Below are 24,460 nucleotides of genomic sequence, written 5' to 3' on the forward strand. Positions count from 1 at the left end.
TTTATTTCTGTATTTATTTTTAAATATGGTAGACCTGGTCCTCCATGACATCAGCATGAGCCCATGCTGATCTAAACAAAGTAGTTTCAAAAAGCCTTATTTCTACGTGAGGCCTTAATGGCATTTTACGTTCAAATTCCACGGTGTGACTGTAGTCTCGTTAGGTCTTAAATATCTGGAACCTCTTTTACCTCTTACAAGTTTGAGTACTGTTGTACCTCACACCTGACTTATGAGTGCGAGATCTCAAATTGATCCTTGTTAGAATAATGTTGAAGCTGTTCGTCGCCAGTTAATGTTTCCTGTTTATTTCTCTGAGTTTTGCACAAATGACAGCTGTTTAATGGCCCCAGTCAGTTTCTTACCCAGATTTAGAGCTAGGTGTGGCTTGAAGGTTTTTTTGGTACAGATAACTGTTTCCTCCTGTTCCAGGAGCCATTGTGACTAAATGATCTGGATTACTTTGCTGAAACCGTAGACTGCCCCCACTTTACCGGACCATGTTCCAGAACTCAGTGATTTATTTAGACTCAAGTGGCCATAAAAAAAATGGCCGCAAATTATTGCCAATGTAGCTCTATCACAGTTTTGGTATGTATTTTTTTTCTTTCAATTAATTTCTGTACAGTAAGGGAAATCAACTACCTTAAAATTATCCTTCACACTGAATATCAAGTCTGTTACATATTATTGTGTAATAATGCAGTTACACTATCACCTCACAACATTAATATAAATTGCCATAAATGAATGCAGAGTTGACGTTCACTATGATTGCTTATACAAGTTTGCAAGTTTGAGGTGTGTGTTAATTAATTCTTATACTGTACAGAAATTAATAGAATTCAATGGACTTCTGGAACAGTAGACCAAATACCCATACCAACACAAAGTACGTCAGCTGTAGTAAATGTGCAAAAACATGCAAAACCATTGATACAGTATGGCCCTACAAAAACCCTTACATTTGGCATGAAAATTAGCACATGCTATGGACGATTTACAATGCCTAAATAAATCTAATTCAAAGTAAGAAATAGGTAAAAACAATACAATTTGTTATATATTGTTTATGTATGCATTTAGTTTGGGATATTTAAATAAATGTATTTATTTACTTACTTATTTATTAGCCTTTAATAGCATTGAGACATGAATTTTCCATAACACATTAAAAAAATAATTGGTAAAGAAGACTACAGTGTTGTCAAGCATGAGAATTTCTAGGGAATTAGCTCTAATACTGCATTTCCACTACATGGTACAGCTCGACTCAACTCGCTCTTTTTTGGTTTTCAATTGGCAAAAGACACAGGTTTAGTTTGTGTTGGTGCAGGGGGCTCACTGAACACCCTAGTGCAGGGATCTTCAACAAGGGGTCCCTTACCCCTAGTGGGTCCTCAGAGTCAATAAAAGGAATCCGACAAATTATCATCATCATCAAATAAATCGGTCTATGGGTAAGGATGTCACTAAGGCCATCCACAGATACAGTATAAGGATTCACAGTGCCACATGTATGTTTAACATTAAAACATGATTTATAAAATCATGTTAAAAATGAACGGGCTATTTTAATATCTTAGTATTCTGTGCAAAAATATATGCTTTTAGACAGCCCCACAGGTTATTGTAGGCAAAGTTTAATATGAAACTTCATTTTATACAATTTACATAGTAGGAGGTCCCCGCTCAGTCTCTTTCAGTTAAGGGGTCCTTGACTTGAAAAACTAGACCCCTGCCCTAGTGCCTAAAGCCAAAAAAACATTAAATATTATCTATATATTTTTTATAACACAACTTTTTTGTAATGTATTGATATATAATAAAAACAAGAGGGTAAATTAATTGTGTGACTGTAATTATTTTCATAAAACATTGGTTTTGGTCTAATGTGTTTTGCTGGGATAAGCACAGTGCAGAGTAGCATCAGCATGCTGCCTGCGAACTTACGTTGCTGCTGTAGATGTGCCCTCAACCCAGCGCAAATCGGGTTTGTTAGGCCCTTTAGCTGGCGGCCATAGTCTAAACTCTGCACAGAATGTACACAAAGTATTGAGCTAGGTTACGCTGCCACTTGATGGAAATCCCAATACACTACAGATCTCTCTGTGTTTAAACATACAGTATATATTGAGGTTCATGTTTAGACGCCATGGGGTGTATCAACAAGCCTGCAAGCCTTATCTCTGGAAACATGATGCTTACTTGAATACTTGAAGTATAATATCTAGGATCTACATCTGGTTTACTGTCAGGTTTTGCTGTTTGTGCAAGTTTGCCTTCTATGGTAATTCTTATATTCTAAATATTCCATCACTCATTGGGAAAATGAAAATTGAAAATGACTTGCTGGCATCCTGATTATCAATTTTCATGAAACAGAAGCCTCTGCGTTACAAAGGCAAAAGTTGTAGATAGTCCTGGAACTTTTTTGGTACCACCTCTGTCGAGGTTCCAGGCAAGCTGAGACAATACTAAAAGGTTGGAGTTAAAACACTTCAGACCACTCAAGAGAATAGTCACAAGTGCAACATAAGAAAACCTGCACAAACCTACCATTTTGTCAAATAGCCAAGCTACCATCAATTTATTTACTTGCTCCAGATTTTAAAAAAAAGGCAGTCTGCTAAACTACTGCATACACTACATACACTATGGCATACCCTATGGCGTACAACTGACGAAGTGCTGACATGGTTGCCGGTTAAAGGATCCAGCAAGTGTCAAGTTAAAGATGAAGATCATGGTAGTTTCATGTGCCGTCACGATGACGATCAGCTGAGAATCCTGCCTACACTGAGAAGGTACTATCTGCAGTATAAAACGAAATAGAGAAAAGCACCTGGTACCAAAAGTGAGTTGAGTGAAGCAGAATTGTGCAGTGGAAATAAGTATCATGAGTAAATCAGTGTCTTTACAGCCTCTTGGAGCACAATCCATTCCGTAAAACTGCCGACTGTCAACCACAAAGGGAATTAAATGTGCAATCAATACTGGTGTCCATCTGGCCGACTAGCTCACAGGTTTTAATGTCAGCATTGGTAATCTCCACCCAAGCTGTGATTGGACAGTTTTTGGACTGTTTTCATTTTTGCATGGACAATGCGTCTCCATCTCAGAAAAGAAAATGCTTTACTTTTTTCATTTCTTATAAGCTATATTATATTAATAATAGGGTTTTTAGTATAAAATAAAACTAGCAAAATTAGACTTTAAAGTCAGGCATTATCTGAATCTGGTGGTCCAATTTGGCAGCTCTTAAGCATTGTTCACTGCAAAGATTTGATTGGTATTCCCCAAGAGAACCGATCAAATGTAAGAAAAGAACTAAAAGCAGCTCACATCATTCTGAACACACGTTGACTAGGACAGTAAAGACATGCCAGGTGTTAAGGCTTTAGAGAGGCAGAGCACAGCAGGCACACAGCACCCAGTCAGTGGACCTGAGGGAAGACTGCAGGGCCTCAGAGTTACAGGCTGGCTCTTGGTTATTAGATGCAGAAGATTGAAGCCCGACATGGCTGCTGGAGAGAGGTTCACCAACCACCAGTAGAACTTCACAGCAGGGCTATAACCAAGGACTAGGCTGGATGAAGGGGGCAGACAGGGAGAAACAATACAGATCAAGATACTGAACAGCATCAAAGACAAGAAGTGGAATAACGATGTTGGATCAGGATCTGTTTGAAATTCCCACTGATAATGCAGTGTAAAAGGCATGATGGACACACACCTAGAAAAACATTAATTAATACCTTAACCTGCACGTATGACCAATTCCTTCATTACAAAAAAAATACAATTAAGTGAAATCCATACATTACCCAAATTTAACATTAGGTATTTATCTAATAAAATGGGGAACAAGTCCATCCGTACGTCCCGTCCATTTCATCGGTGAAATATCTCATGAACCGTTTATCAAATCCACTTCACACTTGGTTTCCTGGGTACCCAATGAACTTGGGTTTTGGATTTTTGAGCAATTTATACAGCATTGGATATTGGATATTAAAAAAACTGAATAAAACTAAGCAGCTGAACAATAAAGCCTAAACACTGCCATGAGTCCATGTCTGAATCTGCAGCATTCTCTGCAGAGATGGCAAAAGTACTCACATACTCCTGTAAGTAAGTAGAAGTACATAACAACATACTCACATAAACTCCAGTAAAAGTAGAAGTACTGATTTAACTTTTTTACCCAAGTAAAAGTAACAAAGTACAGGCTTGGAAATTTAATGAAATTATAAAAGTAAAAGTAGCCTTGCGAATGACAACCATTTTTTATGCAAAGCTCCCAGGACCAAACAGATGTTACTAGAGAGCACACTGAGGAACTTCAGTAGACATGAAAACATACTCTTTATATGCCATTACCTACATTTTAAATTGATGTATGCCAATGGGCATAAAACATCCCATATATGATTAGTGTGACAGACACTGGGACTCCAAGTTAATAAGATTCTGACAGAGCAGCAAGATATGAATTCAGTTGTGATTCTGTGGGAATTCACAGATCCAGTTTCTCTTTTTTAATCTTCACCTCAAACCTTTAAAAGGAATCTACAAGTGTGTGGGTTCAGCTATGGCTTTGTAAAGAAAATAAAAAGGTTAAAATATGAATTACTAAAACAGACATTAGTTAAAAAGTTGCCCAGCACATTGGCCAGGAGTCATTCTTGATGTCTACTATCTCAAAACATCTCTCTCAGATAACGCCAAGGATTATTGGGAATGTCTTGCTGCTTGTCTGCCCAATCTCTGTTTTTCTTAATTTTTCAATCATGTCGCCGTCCATACTACTTTGTGCTAACCTTAGCGCCATCAAGCTGCGCTGATTTGTCGCAAATTAATGCAGAATGCCGCCGAATCTGTTGAGTTTTCTTAGTGGTGCGTCAAGTGCAACGTACAGTATCGTCCCATTCAATTAGATTGAATATGGTAATGATGACGGAAACAATAATAACGGTAACTCCAGTGACATTATTTGAAACTTGTTACTGAGGACTAGATTAGGACTGTATTTAAAGCTGAATCAGGTTTACAACTTCTTTTCTTTTCTCTCACTTTTTTCTCCGTGTGGCCAGAGCCATCTGTGTGTGGCGCGCGCGCCCGCACGGAGAACAATTTGTTTCTGGATAACGTTACAAAAAGCAACACCACAGGCTAAGCAATCGACCTGTTGCAAACAGGCACATTTTGAAAGGGGACTCTGCTAGTATGATACATTACCAAAAGCATGTGGACACCTCAAGATTGCATGTGTGAGATACAGTCCCCCTTCACTCAAACATGTGTTTTACTTCTTGATAAACTATTTTTTACTAGGTTACTCTACCTAGAAGAGCAGCAGGCAGTGCAGGGTGGAAGACTGAGTTGCTGCCTTGCCCTAGGGCGTGATGCAGGGTCACGAAAAGTCCACGTCTGAGGAGGACAGCCATGAGAAAAACAGTCACACTGAAGTGAGACAGAGAGGAGAAAGAAAGGGAAGCACAGCGGTTGAATTATTCTCTAAGCCCAAAAATATGTAACAACTGTTCATGGCTGGGATTCATGACTTAAAATATACTGGAGGTACATCTGCCCATATGTGTAGATAAATATATTTCCAACTACAGCTACAAAGATTAATAAGTGAATCAATTAGAACAGTCTGATCATCACCAGGGGTTGAAGTATATTTAATCTCTCTGGATCTTTTCTTTGTGGCAGCCTGAGAAAACATCCTCTAAAGCAGTCACATAATGGAGACACATATCCAAAGCCAGACAGTCATAATCCAAGAGGAAAATCTCACTGTTTGAGAGGGTTGCTTTGTGATTAAATGCTCGACAAAGATGGCCTTATATAGCAGTGTTTTCACCAGTGTATGACTAATATTAACCAGTAGGAAAACAGTATTCTACCAGTGGTTACCATATATACTGCATTAACACTTTATTAAATACACCTGTACCATAGGTCTATGCAGTCAATACAAAGTCCTGCTATTAATCTACCTTCATCATCGATCATTTCTCTTGATATTATGACCACATTTGTCTGGAGTAAACATTTTATATTAATAATCTTAAAAGTTAGGCTTTGTTACAACAACATTGTATGAATCTAGCCCTAATTTAATAAGGGGGCTCCATAGCTGCATTGACACAAAGCTTTTTTTCAGCTGTCTAACCCTTATATGTGCTTCTATTTTAATGAATCAGGCTGTGTCACACCTCAGTGTATTTTTATGCTTTGTCTGTTGTTTTTTATGTGTAACTAAAAAGGTCTCTTCAGCTAAGCCAGCTACATGTCTCTTAGACCCCATCCCAACAAGGCTACTTAAAAGAAGCTATACCTGTGGTTAATACTTCATTACTAGATATGATCAATATGTCTGTATTAACAGGTTATGTACCTCAGTAATTTAAAGAAATTGTGATAAAACCTCTCCGGAAAACCCACCCTTGACCCTTAGGATTTAGCCAACTATAGACCTATATCTAATCACCCCTTCCTCTCCAAGATCCTTGGAAGGCAGAGGAGAGGAAGGCAGTCACTAATCAGTTATGTGATTGGTCTATTTGAGGACTTTCAGTAAGGATTTAGAAAGCATAGCACAGAGACGGCACTGGTGAAAATTACTAATGACCTAACTGCTGCAGACAAAGGACTTGTCTTTGTAACTGTCTTACTAGATCTTAGTGCTGCATTTAACACTTTTGACCATACCATCCAGTTACAGAGACTGGAACATTTAGTTGGTATTAAAGCAATCACATTAAGCTGGTTTGAATCCTATTTATCTGATCAATCTCAATTTAGTATGGTTAACAATAAATCCTCCAGGTACGCTAAAGTTAGCCATGGCATCCCACAAGGCTCAGTGCTTGGACCAATTCTATTCACCTAATATATATATATATATATATATATATATATATATATATATATATATATATATATGGGCAATATTATTGGCAAACAGTCCATTAACTTTCATAGTTATACGGATGGCACCCAATTATAGCCATCAAGCCAGACAAAAACAGTCAGTTAGCTAAACTTCAACCATACATAAAAAGATAAAAAAAATCATGGATGACCTACAATTTTCTGATGTTAAACTTAGACAAAACTGAAGTTATTGTGCTGGGTCTTAAACACCTCTGAAACTACTGCTATAAATGGTCAAGCATCATATTATCTCAAAGAGCTCTTAGTGCCTTATTGCCCCACTAGAGCACTACACTCCCAGAATGCAGAGTACCTGTGGTTCCTAGAGTTTCTAAAAGTAGAATGGAAGCCAGAGCCTTCAGCTATCAGGCTCCTCAGTTGTGGAATCAGCTTCCAATCTTGGTTTGGGAGGCAGACACCGTCACCACATTTACAAGTAAAGTTAAAACAGGACTCTTTGATAAAACTTATAGTTGGGGTATGTGAGGAATCGCAGCGTCCACCTAGCCCAGCCCAACCTGCTTCTCGTCACAGTCATTAATTTACCATATTATCAATAATATAATCAAGGGCAGGCAGGTCCGATCTGGGAGGGGAAAGTTCTAGCCCGACCAGGCTCCTCTCTTTACCCAGGCAAAAGAACAGCTTTTTTCCCACTGCCATCACTCTCCTGACCTGCTGATTTGGCCATTCACCTACACATAACATACTTTATCATTCCAATATGAATCTTGCACCCTACATTTGCACCATTATGTGTTTAATATCAAGATAAATAAATAAAAATTAGTTTTTAAAGCGTGTTATCTAGTTTTTTTATTTTTTGAAAATGCTTAGTTTTACTTTATTTTTTTATTAGTTTTAGTCTTTTTTATAATATGGTTTATTTGTCGGGGGATTCAAAAAGGTCAGGAAAAGTATTGTGTAATATAACAACTCAACCAAAACATCAAATTTTAGAAATATGTATTCACAAAGTTTTCAACAATAACATACATATTTGATGAGCACAGATGCGTAAACGGTCTACACAAGACGCCGCTTCTTCTGAATTTTGGTACCACCAGGCGAGGGGCACGGGCTATGTTGTGTTTAATATGACACAACACGTCGGAATTTCTGGGTTTCCAGTCGGAAACTATACATGTCTACGGAACATTTTATGTTCAGAAAGATATGTTATTTGACATGTCTGTTATTGTCTGTTAATGTCTGTTATTTAGACATTAACAACGACGAAAACTAGGGACATTTACCCAATACTTTTACTTTATGTTAGTTAGTTTTGCAAACAGATGTTAAAGTTTCAGTTTAGTTACCGTTTATTTGTAATGCCTCGTTTTTATTTTTATTTCAGTGACCAACAATGTTTTCCCCATAGTTTTTAATGATTTTGTTCGTTTTCGATGACAGTATAACCTTGGTCTATATTGCCAATAAAACTGATTCTGATTCTTTATTACATTATATATTTTTTCTTTTAAATCTCATCAAGTTTTTCTGTTCAATAATTCCTTCCTGCTCATACACAGACAGTTTAAAGTAATAATAAAATTGGTACCATGGTTGCTAAAGTCTTTTAAAAAGGTTAGGGGAATGTAAAAATGAACCTTAGGGGAACGATTCAGATTGCAACATTAGGGGGACGTTAGGGGAACGTTCTGAGAACGTTCGACGTAACCAAAAACTAACGTTCCCAGAACGCTAAAACAACGTTCTATTACAACCAAAACCTAACCAAACCTAACCTCCAGGGAACGTCCCCAGAACGTTCTGGGAACCAAAAATTGTTAGCTGGTCAGGCACGCCGCTGCCTTTTAATTATTTAACCTGAATCACTAGTGCGCCATATTGAAACAGGAATTGTATCTATTCTAACAGGAAGCTCCATTCTGGCGCTGGTCTAATCAGTTTATGTAACGTTAACGTTAGCCTGTGAAATGCTAATTTGTACTAAATTACAGTAACGTTACTACATTGCGTTGCATTGTGTGTGTTCTATCTCCACTTTCTGGAATGAAAACGTGCTAACATTCGCCCCATGTCTTGGTACATGCTAACTTTGACTACCGTTCCCTTCATTGCCGTAACATAGTCAACAAAATACAAAAAACAGCGCCATAACTTACCTGAGAAAAGCAACAACTGAAAAACAACGGTGACAGAGAAGTAAAGTATCGCCAGTGTTAATCTGCACACAAGACTAACCGCACACACCACAACCGTCCCGTTGACCGACAGACTGTGTTTGTGTACGGGTGGATCAGAGTGCCTGAACATCTCCAATTATGGACAGGACCCCAGCCTCGTCACAGCATGATGTAACCGGACAACAGTCTTCTTCAACACGAATAAAACGACTAAAACAGCAGCGTAGTAACGTTAGCTTTTTTTAACGAAACGAAATTACTTCTGAATTTATAATGTAATACCAGTGTAAATTGTGAATTAGTCATATAAATGCAAACATTGGCTATAATACTTAATTAAATGTAAATTATGATGAATACCAATCATAAAAGATTTGCCTATACTTTGTCATTTGCATATTTTGACTTAATATATTGTTGAAGGGCAAACATGGTTCTGGGAGAGGTCACGTAGATATGAGTTTCTGTTCTATGAAGAATACCTTTAGGTGACGTTCCAGAACATTCCCTAAAGGTTCTCTGAAGGGAATGCCTTTAGGGGATCTTCCAGAACGTTCCCTAAAGGTTCTCTGAAGGTACAACCTTTAGGGGATCTTCCAGAACGTTCCCTAAAGATTTTCTGAAGGTATTACCTTTAGAGGTCCTTCCAGAACGTTCCCTAAAGGTTCTCTGAAGGTAATACCTTTAGAGGACCTTTCAGAACGTTCCCCAAATGTTCTCTGAAGGTAATGCCTTTAGGGGACCTTCCAGAATGTTCACTAAAGGGAAAAATATTTTGGTACCTTCAGCTAACCTTCCTGGAATTCTCTAAATTTGTTTTTGTGTCTTGAAAAAAGTCCTTCATCGACCAAATGAGCCAATGCAGAGGTGACAAATTTTAATAAAAACCTAAAACAGCCTTGACAGATGAATCAAAGCTACCAACACAAAAAACTGCAGAAAGCCGTTTCTAAAAGGTTTGCCCTATGTGTGCACATTACACAACAGCACAAAAAGAACAATTTAAAAACTCCTAATAAACCTTTAATTTGAGCTTTTGTACAATCGACAAATTACATTAAAACTTCTGGATCTTCTTAAATGTCTGTAGTATTGTGCACATATCCTTCTGGCTAACAGGTTAGGGATACTGGTTACTCCAAACATACAACGCAGTCAAAATAAAGCTGCATGTAATAGTACATATTACAGTTATATCAATGTACAGTGTTTACATAAAACACATCATAGAAAAAAAGCTCCCATGAGGACGCATTTTAAGGTGACACACAAGGCTGGAGAAGTGCCATCACATCACACCAACAGTTACATTCCTCCTTATTACAGTCAGTGTGGTTTGAGACTGACGCTGCAGGTACACCATTCTGTTGGAGATGTACAAAAATAGATTACAGTGATGCATTAACTGGCTTATTTCAGAAAGTGTTCACTTTATTTTGTCATTTTACACATCCTGACAATTGTTTGGAAGCGGATGTAAGGTCAATCCCCCATGGAAAAAAAAAAAAGTCATGACACATATGTAACAGGTTTAGTGACATTAAAATAGTACGTCACCCCAGCTGATTTAAAAAAAAATAATAAATAGAGAAGCATTTGGTTTAATATCAAAGGAAATTGCTACAAAATACCAAATCTGAAGATGTCAAATTCTACCAAAACTACATCTATGGCAGGCCTTTTTTCCCCTTTAAACAGTTCAAATATTTCTTAAATCCAGAACATTCTCAAGTAATGCAGTGCCAGTCTTAAAAAAGCACAAATTTAAGGCACAGTAGGGTTACCAGCTGCAAACTGTTGTAGCAGGTTTTAAATATTTGAAATGTGCATCATTTGTAAAATTTCACACAGCAAATACTGAATCCAATGTTTAGTTCACTGCATTAAAAAATGAAATTATGTCTGGCAATTCCTGGATTTTTAGCATTTTTGGAATACACAGGTGCTGTTAAAAACACAGGCAATCAGGAAACCCTAAACTCAGTACAGTCTTCTTACAGGGGTGGGGACATTTTGGATTGAGTGGAAAAAACATCCTCACAGTACTCCTTATGACAAAAAGAGTGGTAGCATAATCACAAGAGGCTGATATGTTTAAAGACCAGTAGTGACAGCATCCGGGTTAATCATGACTGTTAACCATCAGCTTCTCCAAAGTAAGATGAGCCAATTGTAAACTGGACATGAACCATCCTGAACTCTGTGTGCTCCTCTGGTCATGTACACAGGAGGTGACAGTGCACACCACTTGTCCAGCACAGGTCTGGAAATATGAGGGGACGCGCCCACAGTGAAAATGACCTGACTTGAAAGAGGTAAATAATAAACATAATAAGAAATAATATTAATAATTTGTATATATACTGGATTATATCTGGAGAAGAAAGCTTCAGGTGACTGTTAAAGGTACACTCCCTGATTCTGTTACATTGCTCCAAAGTTTAGAGTTTACGAGCGCTGCTGGATGCTATAACAAAATTAAAGACAAAAGGGAAAGAAAAGGCCATACATGGAATATTTGGAGCAAACAACAAACACAGAGGTTACCCTGCTCTGCCATCTGAACTGTTCTGTGTATCGGTGCTGTTGCAACCTCTCAAGGATCCTGATACAGATGTACTCTGCTGTGGTATGTGAGCAGCGAGAAAAAAGGTGAGCTTACGGTTTGCTTTTAATACAGAGGAAGTAATAAAGCTTGTGCCACCATTCACATGTATTTACAGCACACCCTCTACCAGTCTGGTCATGCCTTCCTCGACTAAATAATAATCATCAGAATAATAATAACAACAACAGGGAGTACATCGAACTTTCCGGGAAATCAACACCCACAAAGTGTTGCATTGAAAGCTTACATAGAGGCATACTCTGATACATGCAGCCATTTCCATACAGTGCCCAAATGAACTCCATCATGGTAGAGACTGTGGAAGAGGAGGGTGGAGGTTGAAGTCTCTGCACACATCTTAAATATTCCAGAAGAACTTTGCTTCCTTGTTCAAATCCATGACATTTTAATACAAAAGATTATTAAAAACAAACACTGCACCGCTGAACAACTTCTCTTGCGATCCTCTGTTGAGAAAAAAGAAGGAAAAAAAAGCTCTCCCGAGACACAGACTGAAGTCTTCCCCGTTTTAAAGCAGTGAAGGAGCAGCAGCAGACTGGTGCTGTCATGCTGGGAGGGCACAGAGAAGAACGCGTATGCTCATCTCATGTGAAGCCTGAAGAGTTGGCAGAGCCTCGATGCTGCAGGCGGGGCGTAGTGTTTATGGTGCTTGTGGTGTTCACGGAGGCCTTCAGAGGTGTGCTGCAGGCCTGGGCCTGTGGGAAGCGCTGGTGGTATCGGTCCAAACGCAGATACTTCACCGTCACCAGCTTACCTGTCAAACCAAAAGATAAGCCTGTCACTGACAAATTACTACAGTGCTCTTCAATACATAGAGCTTACATCACACATCACAGCTTCCCCAGCTCCAGGAACGCTCATCCAAGATCCAACACCCCAACAGCTACGTAAGATGTACTGTACCTTCTACTGCTGTTTCAATATTCCCCAAATCCTCCTACATAAAGTAGTTATCTGCTCAGGGATGGAGATGGTGAGTGAGAAAAAGCACCTGAATGATTGCTTTACTGCACTAAATTTCACTGTTGCATCCCTGCTCTTAGTAACACTGAGAAAATGTTTTTTGTTTCCCCCCATCAGAAGCGATGTCAGAAAGTTGTTGATTATTCTTAGCAGGAGCTCAGACTGACTTCAAGACTTTGTTAAAAAATAACAAGGAGCTGTGTAGGTGTGGGTGTATTGCCACAGGTGAGAAGAAAACAATCCAGACAATCCAGTTTGATTGTTATGTCTTACTAGTCTTACTACTAGAACACTGCACACCCAGGTCTTACTACTAGAACACTGCACACCCAGTACGCTTCTAAGGAGGGTTTGTCAGATCCATCTTAATAGAGGAGCTGCTTCCTGTAGCCACTTTACATTGCGATTGGTCAGATGTGCGGTGCTGTAGATATACTGTAGGTAGAGCTTTAACTTTTCTCTGAAGCTTTACTTCATTCTTCACAGGACTACTTCTGTGCGGGTTTTAAAGTGATCGGGACTCAGCAATGAGACCCGGCCGCCCTTCAGCCTGTTCAAGGCCTGAGCTATGCCAAAAAAGCAATCGCAACGGTGGTTGTTATGTGTATGCCTCGCATCAGGTGTTATAACCAATAATTAAACTATTTAAGGCACTACGAGGCAGTTTTTTTAAATCACAAAAAATGCATTTTTCAATATTAAGTATTATTTACGTCAAGATTCAAAAGGGTTCAACCCCCATTCTGAAAGAGGTACATTCCATCCCCTCTGTGGTATGTTCAGTCTGGCCAGCGTAAAGCACAGTTCACAAGATCACGGAGAGTATTCACAGTTCATTAGTTAGTTCAATTAAGCATAAAACGGCTGTTAATGCCTTTATTTTCTGACCATTGTGTGCATCTATGGAACTGTAAGCATTTTAACTCTCATGGCAATAGGGGGTTGTGTACAGTCAACCCTTTTTAGCTAAATCTTGTGCTCTTTTACTTGAGCTACTGTTGGTCATGCTAATTAGACCCAGTAAAGAGCAATTGGGTGTCTGCAGTGGTAGCTTCAACATGTGTAGAGCTTGGGCTTAATGTAATTACATTTAATGCACCTTGCCCGGACCCACCGAAACTGTGGAGAACACTGTGTGAGTATTACGGCACAACCAGCACAGTCTCTCTTTTCACCCTTTTGTTACTGCTGATGCACTCTACTGCATGTGTTATTAAGAGTGTGACTTACCATCAAACCAGGAGCCATGAAGTGCCTTGAAGGCCCTCCCTGAGTGCTCTGCAGAAAGACACTTGACATAGACACAGCCCTGTGGAGAGAGCAGCGAGCACAGTGTGACATCACTGCGGTCAACAGCATGGATGTGTGCTTATATATATCCGATAGAGCATACCTCTCGCGAGTTCTTGTCAACGGCGATATGGACAATACCATCGTTGTCATTGCACTTCTCCAGGATGGCCTCATGGATGGCTAGATCCCAGTTCTCCCCAACCTCCCTGACAAAACAAATGCATAAAAGGTTACAAGCAGAAAGTCAACTCAGTGAAAAGCCTAAGTTTGGTCACCCCTGACAGCGCAATAACCCTCCGGTTGTCAAACGTTGAAAAAAAGGGTTGAAAAAGACGACCATAACCTTGATAAAAAGGTTTTTCATTTTAAATTTTGACTCAGAAAAACAAAACTTTTCAGGTCAGCGTGAAGACAACAGAAGGGATAAACAAGCAGCAGAGCCTGGTACTTACATGACTGGGTCAAACATGTTTCTGATCTTCAGACATGGAGTCAGGCTGTTGGGAGGTGAGTTCCTTCGGTCCAGTGGGAAAGCTGAAGAGGAGAGACAAAAACTCAATGGCCTTAATTTGTACATGTGTGGATTTTTTTTAGGAATTGCTCCTGTGGTATAAAATTATGTTGTATATATTTTAGAGGTGCACGATTCAGAAAATGTCACGGCTCCTGATTGGATTCAAAATTAATTTGATTCAAAAACGATTATGTACATTTAGTTACTTTTCCCATGTGTTAGCTATAATAAAGTGACTGAACTGAACAGCAGATATAGGATAGATTGTTTACCAGACATTCTCTGCCAGCGATGGTGTGCTGTTCCCTATCAGATGTCAATGTTGGTTTACCCATGATACCTTGCATTTTCCGGTTTCTGAAGGAGTCATTGCTACAATTTGAGAAAAATGCTCTCTGAAGCAACTAGAACATTTTTAGTGTGTTACCTTTTCCCTGCCAGACTTTGGAGGGCATCAAGGAGGTCTTGTCACAACTGAGAGAAGGCTGAATCCACCTCCAGACCAGAAAGTCCGCTCCACCAATCCTCTGAGTCTCTTTTCGAATCCTGGACTCGTTGGCTGAGAGGAACCTCTCAGCCCGCTCCCAAATCTTCTTCATTTTCTTCCTGCAAAATATCACAACTTCTTCTTTACCTGATTGAGCAATGGGTTCTGGCAACTTTACATGACAGGTTCCTGTTTCAATAAGCTCCCGAGTCACTTCTCCATATAGGTCTAAATGACATTCCTACCAAGTAACATTTCTGCAACACTTGCAACATGAATGCAGACATATTGCATACATTAGTGTAATAAACAGTGAAATACTGTAAGTGAGCCATTTTAAGACTGAAGGGGGAGATAGTGATGTCAGATAAGATTAATATTGTCTGTTTTTTTCCAACTTTCATTCATTTAACAGGTTTCTGTATGTAAATCCCGCAAAATGGCATGATGCTTTGTGTGCATTCTTTTTTTATCATAAACTAAAACTATTTAACTGTCCATAAATTAAACACGTTTTTACAGTGTAGTTATGTACAGAAGCTGGTTTGTTTAGAGTCAACATTGGGACGAGAGCAGAATGTAGTTTCAGTCAGTGGTGTAGGGGATGTTAAATGTATGTATGGCGGGGTGTTCATTTCAGGCCCTGATGTACTTGTCTTCACTTAAGAATAGATACCAGATACCAAATATCACGCTGTTAAAAGTGTTAGTACTGACCGGTCCTGAGGCTGAACCAGCGAGTCTCTGACGTGGGGGATTGGCAGGTAGGGCTGCAAGTCCTGGTTCTCTTGGCAAGCCTCACTGTGGCTCCTCAACACATCTGAACAACACCACCATTGATACCAGGATTACAGCACTTGTATACAGCAAAAACCAGCAGTCAATGACTTCAACTGACAAATCATCAGGACATACAGTATGATACATAGTATATAGACTTTTTACTATATTGAGTATGTAATTAAATATTATGTATTAAGCCCCTTTTTCAACCACAGGAACTAGGAACCTTCTGAGGAACTTATTGTGTTTGGACAGCAGGGACCAAGGTCTAAATTAAGAAAGTACAGGGACGTTTGGAGTGGGATTTGCAGGGATGACCGTCGCTGATTGGTCAAACACACACAGCGCGGGTGCTGTGCTCGCCAACTGCTTTATTAATAAAAAACAAGCAAGTGCTTTAATATCAATTTATGCCCATTTTCGGACAAGGGGAGAACATTTCTCTTTGTTTGGTGACACTAAAAGTAAAGTTGAAAGTCCGTTGACTTCCCGGCTCAGCAGTAAATTTTCAAGTGAGACGAAATCTAAGGTTTATTTATTTTTTCAAGTGTTTTTTTGATGAAACAAGCAGACACAGTAAACTGCAGGCTGAGTGTTTTTACCATCCAGCATCCCTCGTCCTGTCATGTTTTTTTTCAGACGTCAACGGACAAATTTGACTAATTTTCATTATACCACGATGGAAATGCAGATAACATGCTGAAGGAACTTTTCGTTCCTTAAAAAGTCGTTAGTAGGACTAAAATTCCTGGGAACCTTGGGTGGAAACGCAACAGAGTACTTAATGTTATTAATTCATGAGTCCTTTTTTCTTTTCTCACTTCCGACAAAGCGAACAGTTTCCTCAGGTTGCCACTGCTTTCAGTCTTTAAGATGAAACATGTTTGGGACCATCTTGGTACCGAACACACAGATGAAAGATGAAGATAGCAAACTACTGAGTTTCACATTCACTTGCTTGAGTCAGGCAGCTTTGCTTCAGTCAAGTGAATGTGAGTTGTTCATTACCGATGATCCTCTCCACCATGTCATACATCTGCCTGGTCTCCTCCTCCTCTCTCCTCCAGCGATACTTCATGTAGCAGGCCACGCTCCACACAAAGCCGACCACTGAACACAGAAACACAGGATTCACAGGTTCAAACACAGCTACTTACAAACTGCTTCTGCTGCTGTGTGGAGCAAATAACGTTAACCACTAACAAATATTGGAAGTTTTGCCACAGAATCTTACACAGTACAGATTTTACAGGTCCAAGGAAGATAAATCCTGCTAATTTCATTGACTCACCTACTATTTATTATAATTTTATCTATTATTCAACTGCTTACCTCTACACATGTATATGCCTGATACTCTATTTCCCTTGTGTTTTCAGTAAAGGTGATTCAATCTAATTTCAGCACAGGTCACATTTTTTTTAGTACAAGTTTTTTTTTATTTTTTAACTTATTTACAAAGGAAAACATGCTATATTGATTGACATTGTTGCTGTCCTCCCCTCGGTTGTGTTCTTTTAACGGTCTATAGGCGTCAGTTATATTCAGTCATCATTAGTGACACTGGCAGTACAACTGTAACTGGTCAATCACTGCACTTTGGGAACAAAGTAATTGATCTACACTCCACATGTTTCAGGCACGGTGTTGTTTATGTGGTGTGGCTTAACTCACCAACTGCAATTAGGAAGACTCTGCTGATGACGGTAAGGAAGGCTCGGCGGAAGCGGCACATGAAGGGCATCTTGGGATGCGTGGACTCCAGCTGAGAGATCTCAGACACATCAGTCACTGGATCATCAGCTACCTTAGCGGTCAGCCTACACACAGACCCACAGACACACACAGACAAACACTAAGTAGGGATGTCACATACAAGGCTTTTGGTCAGCATGAATATGTATACCATGTATTACCTTATCCCAACATCCTGGCCTGTCCGGATGATCCACTCCAGAGAAGTAAGAATGAGGCCTTTAAAGTCCTCATTTTGAGCCTGAACAAAAGACACATGCTACTGATGAGAGAACAGTTTACCAGATGGCTAGAACAACAAATCAGCATCCATGAGTTTGCACTCCGAAGGGTCCTGCTTTATTACTACTGCTTTTCAGTACTGTTCTATACTCTCTGGGTTTCCTTTTTAGCTCTGCTTTCACTGTCTCCAGTTTGTTTCATAGTAAATGTGCTAAACGCTGCCTTTCATGCGCACCTGGAAGCCAAACGCAAGGTACAGAAACCCACAAGCAGATGCAAACTGATGCTGATTCATTCGACACGGAGGTGAGATGCAGTCACATAAACTCCAGTTGAAGACATTAATGCCTAAACTTGCTGTTGTCTATCTTTCGTTGATGATGTAATTTGTATATACTTTAGTGTGAAATCTCTGCTCGTAAGAAAGATGGTCAGCATCACTACTGTATACTGCAGGGCCTGTTTCAGGTTTTGTTGAAAAAATCCTCTTGTCGCTTGACCTACTTACGTTTTTAGTCCCGCCCACAAAAGACTTGAGATGCGAGGCGAGGAGTCGCGGCAACAGGCGCTTAACAAAACGAGACATCCATGCATGGAGCTGTCATTTTAAAGCGGCGTCAATTAAATATGATGTGTGACACAGCTGCATCAGCTGTTCCATGTTAGTCATGTTTTATGAACTCTGGCTGAAGAGTGACAGAGAGGGTGACAGGCTCTGGCCAGAAATGGTTATGTTATCATTAGTTAGCTCGTTCTGGTTTTCTAACTGCCTCGCAGCTTAGCTGGGAGCTTCATGGAGACAGAGAAAGTTGATGTTAGCTATCCTACAGCTGTCAGTTAGCTTCATTCTCACATATTACCTTCTAACAGCTCTATTCTTAGTTACGGTATAATCTGCAAGAAACAGGTTGCTTATAAATCACTGAAATAGTAGTGGCACCATAATTTGGCTTACTTATCAATGCCGTTAGCATCATGGCTAACACTATTGTCATTTTTATTGTCTTTTATTTAGTTTATGACAAACTGTTTTGGCTGTGCTTTCTAACATGATGTAATTGTGCTAACCAAAGAACGTTAGCCTTCACAACAGAGCCACTCCACTTGTTACATAATGTTTCATTCCAGAGTTTTCTGTTGATTTTTGTTTGTCGCTGTGTGCTCATGGTGGAATATAATGTAAACAGAGAGCGGCGTGCCAGAAATGCAATGCTCCATGATGTAGGTCCCCTTCAAGGCCAGGGTGATGTTGGAAGTCCCTCTACTGGACAGAGCGTGTAACATGCTTATAGTGGCAATGAAAGTGCACAAGCCTGAGTAGTGTAGTACATATTTAACAGGCTGCATTTGAGCATTACATATTAGAATATTTAAAAAAAATATAACAAATTAAATTGTATGTAAAATTATATTATAGAGGAATTCTAGTGGATATAACTAGCCTTCAAGATGACACATTGAGGCTATTTCCAGCTTGCACACCGGAGGATCGCCGAGTCAAGGAGGTACAAATTTGTTAATTGGATAATGCTGAGTTATGTTAATTTGTGGACGTACCAGTAAATATGCTGAGGCCTCATTAATGGACAGACTTCTGTTTGGATGCTGTTGGTCTCCACAGTCATGCTGGCCTGAAATCAGAATATCAAACCATCACTGAAGAAAAACCTCTTCTTGTTCCAACACAATGTGTGGAACAGCCTGTTCATCTACTGATCAGTACTCATGTTATATGACAGGCATAATAGGTCTGGGTGGTATGACCTAAAGTTTGTATCACAGGAGATTTTAAATATACTATATTTATACAAGTATTGGATAATTTCAATAGGATGTGATTTAAATAAAGTACTCTGGTTTAGGAATTTACTAAGATATCATCACTTTTGTCAACTACTCAATTTCTGTTACATATATAACATTAAAAGCCGCTTTCACCGGCTCTGTTTGTCTAAGAACCTCTATCACACATTTGACAATGTATCAAATTTCCTTAATCTGTGTGTACAGTATAGAAAGTGTAAATGTATGTATGTCTTTTAATGTCAGAGTCCCTGTTACTGTAATTCAACCTATATTTGCTACATTTCAGCAACTCTCTCAAAATTCTAAGCGTAAACTGTGCCGCTCATACTCGCTACACAGCCTAATAATGTCTTGTTCCTTCACACAGCTCTACAGTCAGTCAGTGGCCACAGAGTGTGGTGCAGAGTTAATAGCTACCCGCCACGTGAGCCAGGTGGTCATGTAGATTGAGCAGCAGCTTCAGGATCAGGTCCTTCTCCGCCTTTTTCTGCAGACATACATGCTTAGTGGACACTCTACCAACAGAACTGCTTATATTTATTCATTAGTTCATTTGTAGACCTTTCTGATGGCACTTTTATAGTTTCAAATATGTTCAAACCAGGGTTATCATAGTTAACCAAAACAAGCAGTGAAATTTTTTGTAGTAAGCTGAAGCTAAGTAAAAACTAAAACCTTCAATAAAAACTAAACTGAAACTATATTGCCATTTAAAAAAACAAACATAAATAAAAATGAACGCAAATCATTTCAGTATTGGCTGATTAGTACAAGCATTTTGTGGGAAAAGGGGGTGACTATCCCAAAAATTGCAACAGAAATTTGGCAAAATGTGTATTACTCATAGAAGTATCCTCTATAACATAGAAAAAGAGATCCAAGTACTGGCACGTATTGAAAATTATTGTAATCGGTGATGGGACAATTTCCCATTACAGTCTTGGTTAAGTGGAGCTGCTACAGGTGAACAGGGTAAATATTTGAACTAAAAGACATAACCATGAAATTTCCCCAGTTTATTATTTACATTAAGACAATATTTTTTTGTATTACAAGTTTTCTGAACTTTTTAGTTTGATTGTGCAAATTATGCATTGTCTCAAATATGTGCTAATTTGGATAAATACAGTTTTTTTGTTTTTTTTTTACTTTTACCCATGCATTGGTGTCTAAGTGACAAACAAATTTGAACTTTTGAATTTTCTGGTCCAATGAGAACTCTAACCAGCACCCACGAGCAAGGGCTGCAATGTAAAATGCACACTGTCCCTTTGCGTCCACTAAAAGTTCATATGTCGCAGAGTCCTAAAAAGTAGAGGCCAGCTGTAGTGTAGGAGAGTAGTGCTGCAACACCAGCTGGCTCAGGTGGACAAAACATAGAGGAGTAAAGACAGGATCAGATTTTGATCTGCTTTATTTTAGAAACATGCTCGATCTGCTTGGGACATCTCTACAATCTAGGCCCCAAGATTAAGTGAACTTTGGAACCTAGTGTGTCTTATTAATAGCATGCAGTATCAGTTTAGGTGAACTGGTTTTTCTACTTATGTCAAAAGCATGAAAGGTAGCACTGAGTGCTGCGTCTGAGAAAGTTCAGCCCCGGCAGGCCAACTCATTAACAAGGCAGCACTTCAACTGTGTTCACTGCTCACATCCATTACATCCAATCTAATTTCAGAACAAATGTTCAAACATCACACTTACTCTGCTCAATATATTCAACAAAAACTTTGCAACACAACTTTGTTATCAGTACACAGAACTGAAAGAGTAGGTGAGAAAATATCTACTTACATAAGAAGAGTCAAAATCGTTGCCAAAAGGGTGGTTCTTAACTGCAACAAAAGGAGAGCGAGATACATTCAAGGAGACAGAAACATCAGCATGCTCTCTAGAGCCACACTTTAAATAAAACCACACAAGCTGGATTAGTAGAAGGAAAAATGTGGTTGTTGACAATAGGACAGCATGTTTGGAGACAGGGGAACATGAGTGTAGTTCAGACATTACTTAACACTTGAGTCAGTCAGTGTCTGTATGTGAAACTCAAGTCTTGAAAACTTACACATCGGCTAGGCACTTGGAAGACTGCCATCTCACTACAATGACCATAGTCACAAAATGAATTTATGACTGAATTATACTGTGTATGGAGTAAGGAGACACCAACATTTTAACTTAAAGCATGATGCTAAGAGGGGAATTACTCCACATTTTCCCTCCAACCCCTATTTATCTACGTGCATGATATTTGTACATAGTATTCAAGAAAACTTGACATCTGCCTGTTGATTTATCGTGAAGGTTGATCCAAAGGATTAATCAATAAAAGGCGCCTTGTGGAGTTTTCTTGTAAACAATCTGTGTACATTCAGTGTTTCTCCCCAAAGCCCAGTGTGTATCATTTGGAATTTTTTTGGAATACTTTTCTATGAATTTGAAACACTAAAACCTCCACACAAAAAAAACTTTAAACCTGCAAAGTTTACATCCATGTTTACTGTCCAATGGTGTTCTTTTTTTGCTTTTGCTAGCACAATGCTAAATTTTTGGTGCGTTACAGCCACCTGTGGATCAGTGGAAGAGTGTGAAACCATCGGCAGTAATGCATATCACATGCATCGTTGAGCGTGTGCATGAAATTATTCTGAATCATGAAAGATCCAGTTGTCGATATTTTTTTCCACCGTAACATTTGTTTTTAATTAAGTGAGAATCATAATCATTGATTAACATGGTTCTTGCTTTTTTTCATTGTTATTAGTTTGCATTATGGGTGTTGGGTAATCTTCTGAGCCAAGTGTTGATAAAGTTTTCACACCAAGCAGAGTCTCTGGAAGTCTCTTGCAATTCAAGAGTCCTTGTTTACTTAATTGTGGATTTGGGCAACCCTTGGCACTCACATACTTCCTGGGAACGCACCCTTTAAGTCTGCAAGTGCAGAGAAGTCTGGACATTAGTATTCGCCCATACATCAAGGAGGACAGGTGAAAGTTTGGGCCATCAACAAGCAACTGCCTGGAGACTTCTAAAATGTAATTTACTTTATCACAAACACATCAGAAAGAACCCTACCAAGAGTGTGTTTAGGGCCAGGATTGGACCAAAATTTCTCAAAGAGGGTGAAGGGCTTGACAGTAAAGCGTTTCACTCGCATTTGCAACTAAAGAAAACTAGGAGCATGTGTGTGGATAACGTTATGGTATTTTTTTTTACACTTTCCATTTATGAAGATGTGGTGGCCAGTAGCTCCCATAAACTTGCTACATTTAACTTTTAATATTGTTGTCTTTTTGACTGAAGCACATACAGGCATAACTTAGAGGTAGTGTAAGCGCACGGTGGCAGCTTTAAGCTCACCATTTTCACTGCTTTATTAGCACTGCCCTGATTCCCTGTTTACCCGCACAAGCTGCAGAGGCGATGTTGCATCGCTCTGTCTCTCTGATGCGCCCTGTTCACATAACCACGGCAGTAAAGTGTAATTTATACTATGATGGTTAAATTTAATAATTAATCCGCGTTTCACATGCGTGATTCAACATCAGATTCAATTTATTGATCAATAGAAAATGTATTAAAAAATAAACCATTACATTTCATAAGGTTTTGTATTCTTAACATGATTGTATTATTGTACAAATTTGCTCCATGTTTCACTGTATACAGTTAGCTGTTGTGTTATGCAAGTTTCTCTATAGCTGACTGAATAGAATTCTCCAGGGGTCTGCCTGGATTCAGTGGGACTCGAAACACCTCAATAATTTGTGCTGCTGTCTGCGTCACTAAGAAAAGGAATGGATTAATACATACGATAATAGAAAGATTAAAAAAGCAAATTCTCTTTCCCATGCCAAATACTTGCGTACATAAAGTCTCTATCCTGTATAAGTTTAATGGGAAAATGTTAACATCAATGATGCTCAAACTTTGTCAAAGTTGATGGACAATGTTAGCCTGGAAATTTTTGACCCAAATCCGAAAGATTAAGGGTCTGGCTATGAGTAATGAGAATGGCCCAACTTGAGGGGCGGCACCAAGCATGCATTTGAAAAATCACTGCACGCAATTGGAGAACACCACAACCAATGTTTACTGACAGATTCCGGACTTCGACATCGCAGCGCTGTCATCTGTTTAGCTTGCCCACCTACTGTATATCAGATACACCGGTGTGATTGGTGCAGCTCGGCTCCAAGGGCATGGATAATGAGCATCATTACTCATTGCCAGAGTGACCCACGGAGCAAATTCTCATTGTGCTCTCGCAAGAGCTCTAGATTTCCAGGGTAGGACTATGTTTCCCTGATGTGGAATTTTTAATGTTAAGATGACAGCTATATTATCTGCCCAAACAATTCACCAGTGTTTTTCTTGCTGCTGTTTACATTCCTTCTCATGCACATTTAGAACATGCACAACAGGAATGCACTATTTCTTTTGTTTTGAGCAGCATTACGAGACTACAACTGCATTTTGTTGTGCCACCCTGTGAAGGGAAATTACAATAAATAAACCTTGAACCATATACGGTTTAAAGCCGTTCAAAGTACTGTATAAATTAAGGGTGCTCCGATTGATCGGTCACTGATCGTTATTGGTCGATAAAGGCTTTAAATAGTTTGATAGGTGGTCTCCATAAAGGCCGATCAGATCGGCAGTTCCTTTAGCACTACTCGTGAGAAAAATTGTTTCTACTACTGAAAAATGTCTGTAGTGATTAGCAGGACAAGCCTAAAATATTTTCCACCCCATGCCTTTTTATCTTGACATCCAAGATATGTGATTGTTTTCTTTGCTCTGCACTTTACATTTAAGTACACTTTAAGTTGGTGTAAATACACAATGAGTAGTTTTGTAATTTATTTCGAAATATGGCTTATTTGTTAAGCTCTAAGCTGTTTAAGGTG

General features: G+C 39.1%; 2 protein-coding genes across 2 annotated transcripts in view; both read right to left on the reverse strand.

Annotated features, from left to right (window-relative positions):
- The window catches only part of msrb3 (methionine sulfoxide reductase B3), a 22,125-nt gene extending 12,882 nt beyond the window's left edge, over nucleotides 1–9,243 (reverse strand). Inside the window, 4 exon segments of the mRNA XM_032505709.1 lie at nucleotides 5,348–5,466; nucleotides 9,078–9,142; nucleotides 9,144–9,192; nucleotides 9,194–9,243. Of these exon segments, the coding sequence (XP_032361600.1) occupies nucleotides 5,348–5,466; nucleotides 9,078–9,142; nucleotides 9,144–9,192; nucleotides 9,194–9,228 (268 nt within the window). The 5' untranslated portion in view covers nucleotides 9,229–9,243.
- Nucleotides 9,244–10,099: 856 nt separating this feature from the next.
- lemd3 (LEM domain containing 3) overlaps nucleotides 10,100–24,460 on the reverse strand; it is a 17,188-nt gene continuing 2,827 nt past the window's right edge. The window contains exons 2-13 of the mRNA XM_032505707.1: nucleotides 21,345–21,385; nucleotides 19,968–20,037; nucleotides 19,302–19,375; nucleotides 17,684–17,763; nucleotides 17,442–17,587; nucleotides 16,776–16,877; nucleotides 15,702–15,804; nucleotides 14,925–15,103; nucleotides 14,436–14,517; nucleotides 14,084–14,189; nucleotides 13,921–13,999; nucleotides 10,100–12,481 (exon numbers count right to left, since the gene is read on the reverse strand). Of these exons, the coding sequence (XP_032361598.1) occupies nucleotides 12,312–12,481; nucleotides 13,921–13,999; nucleotides 14,084–14,189; nucleotides 14,436–14,517; nucleotides 14,925–15,103; nucleotides 15,702–15,804; nucleotides 16,776–16,877; nucleotides 17,442–17,587; nucleotides 17,684–17,763; nucleotides 19,302–19,375; nucleotides 19,968–20,037; nucleotides 21,345–21,385 (1,232 nt within the window). The 3' untranslated portion in view covers nucleotides 10,100–12,311. The remainder of the gene's footprint in view (nucleotides 12,482–13,920; nucleotides 14,000–14,083; nucleotides 14,190–14,435; nucleotides 14,518–14,924; nucleotides 15,104–15,701; nucleotides 15,805–16,775; nucleotides 16,878–17,441; nucleotides 17,588–17,683; nucleotides 17,764–19,301; nucleotides 19,376–19,967; nucleotides 20,038–21,344; nucleotides 21,386–24,460) is intronic.

This window comes from Etheostoma spectabile, chromosome 23 (assembly GCF_008692095.1).
Source record: "Etheostoma spectabile isolate EspeVRDwgs_2016 chromosome 23, UIUC_Espe_1.0, whole genome shotgun sequence".
NCBI classification, from domain to species: domain Eukaryota; kingdom Metazoa; phylum Chordata; class Actinopteri; order Perciformes; family Percidae; genus Etheostoma; species Etheostoma spectabile.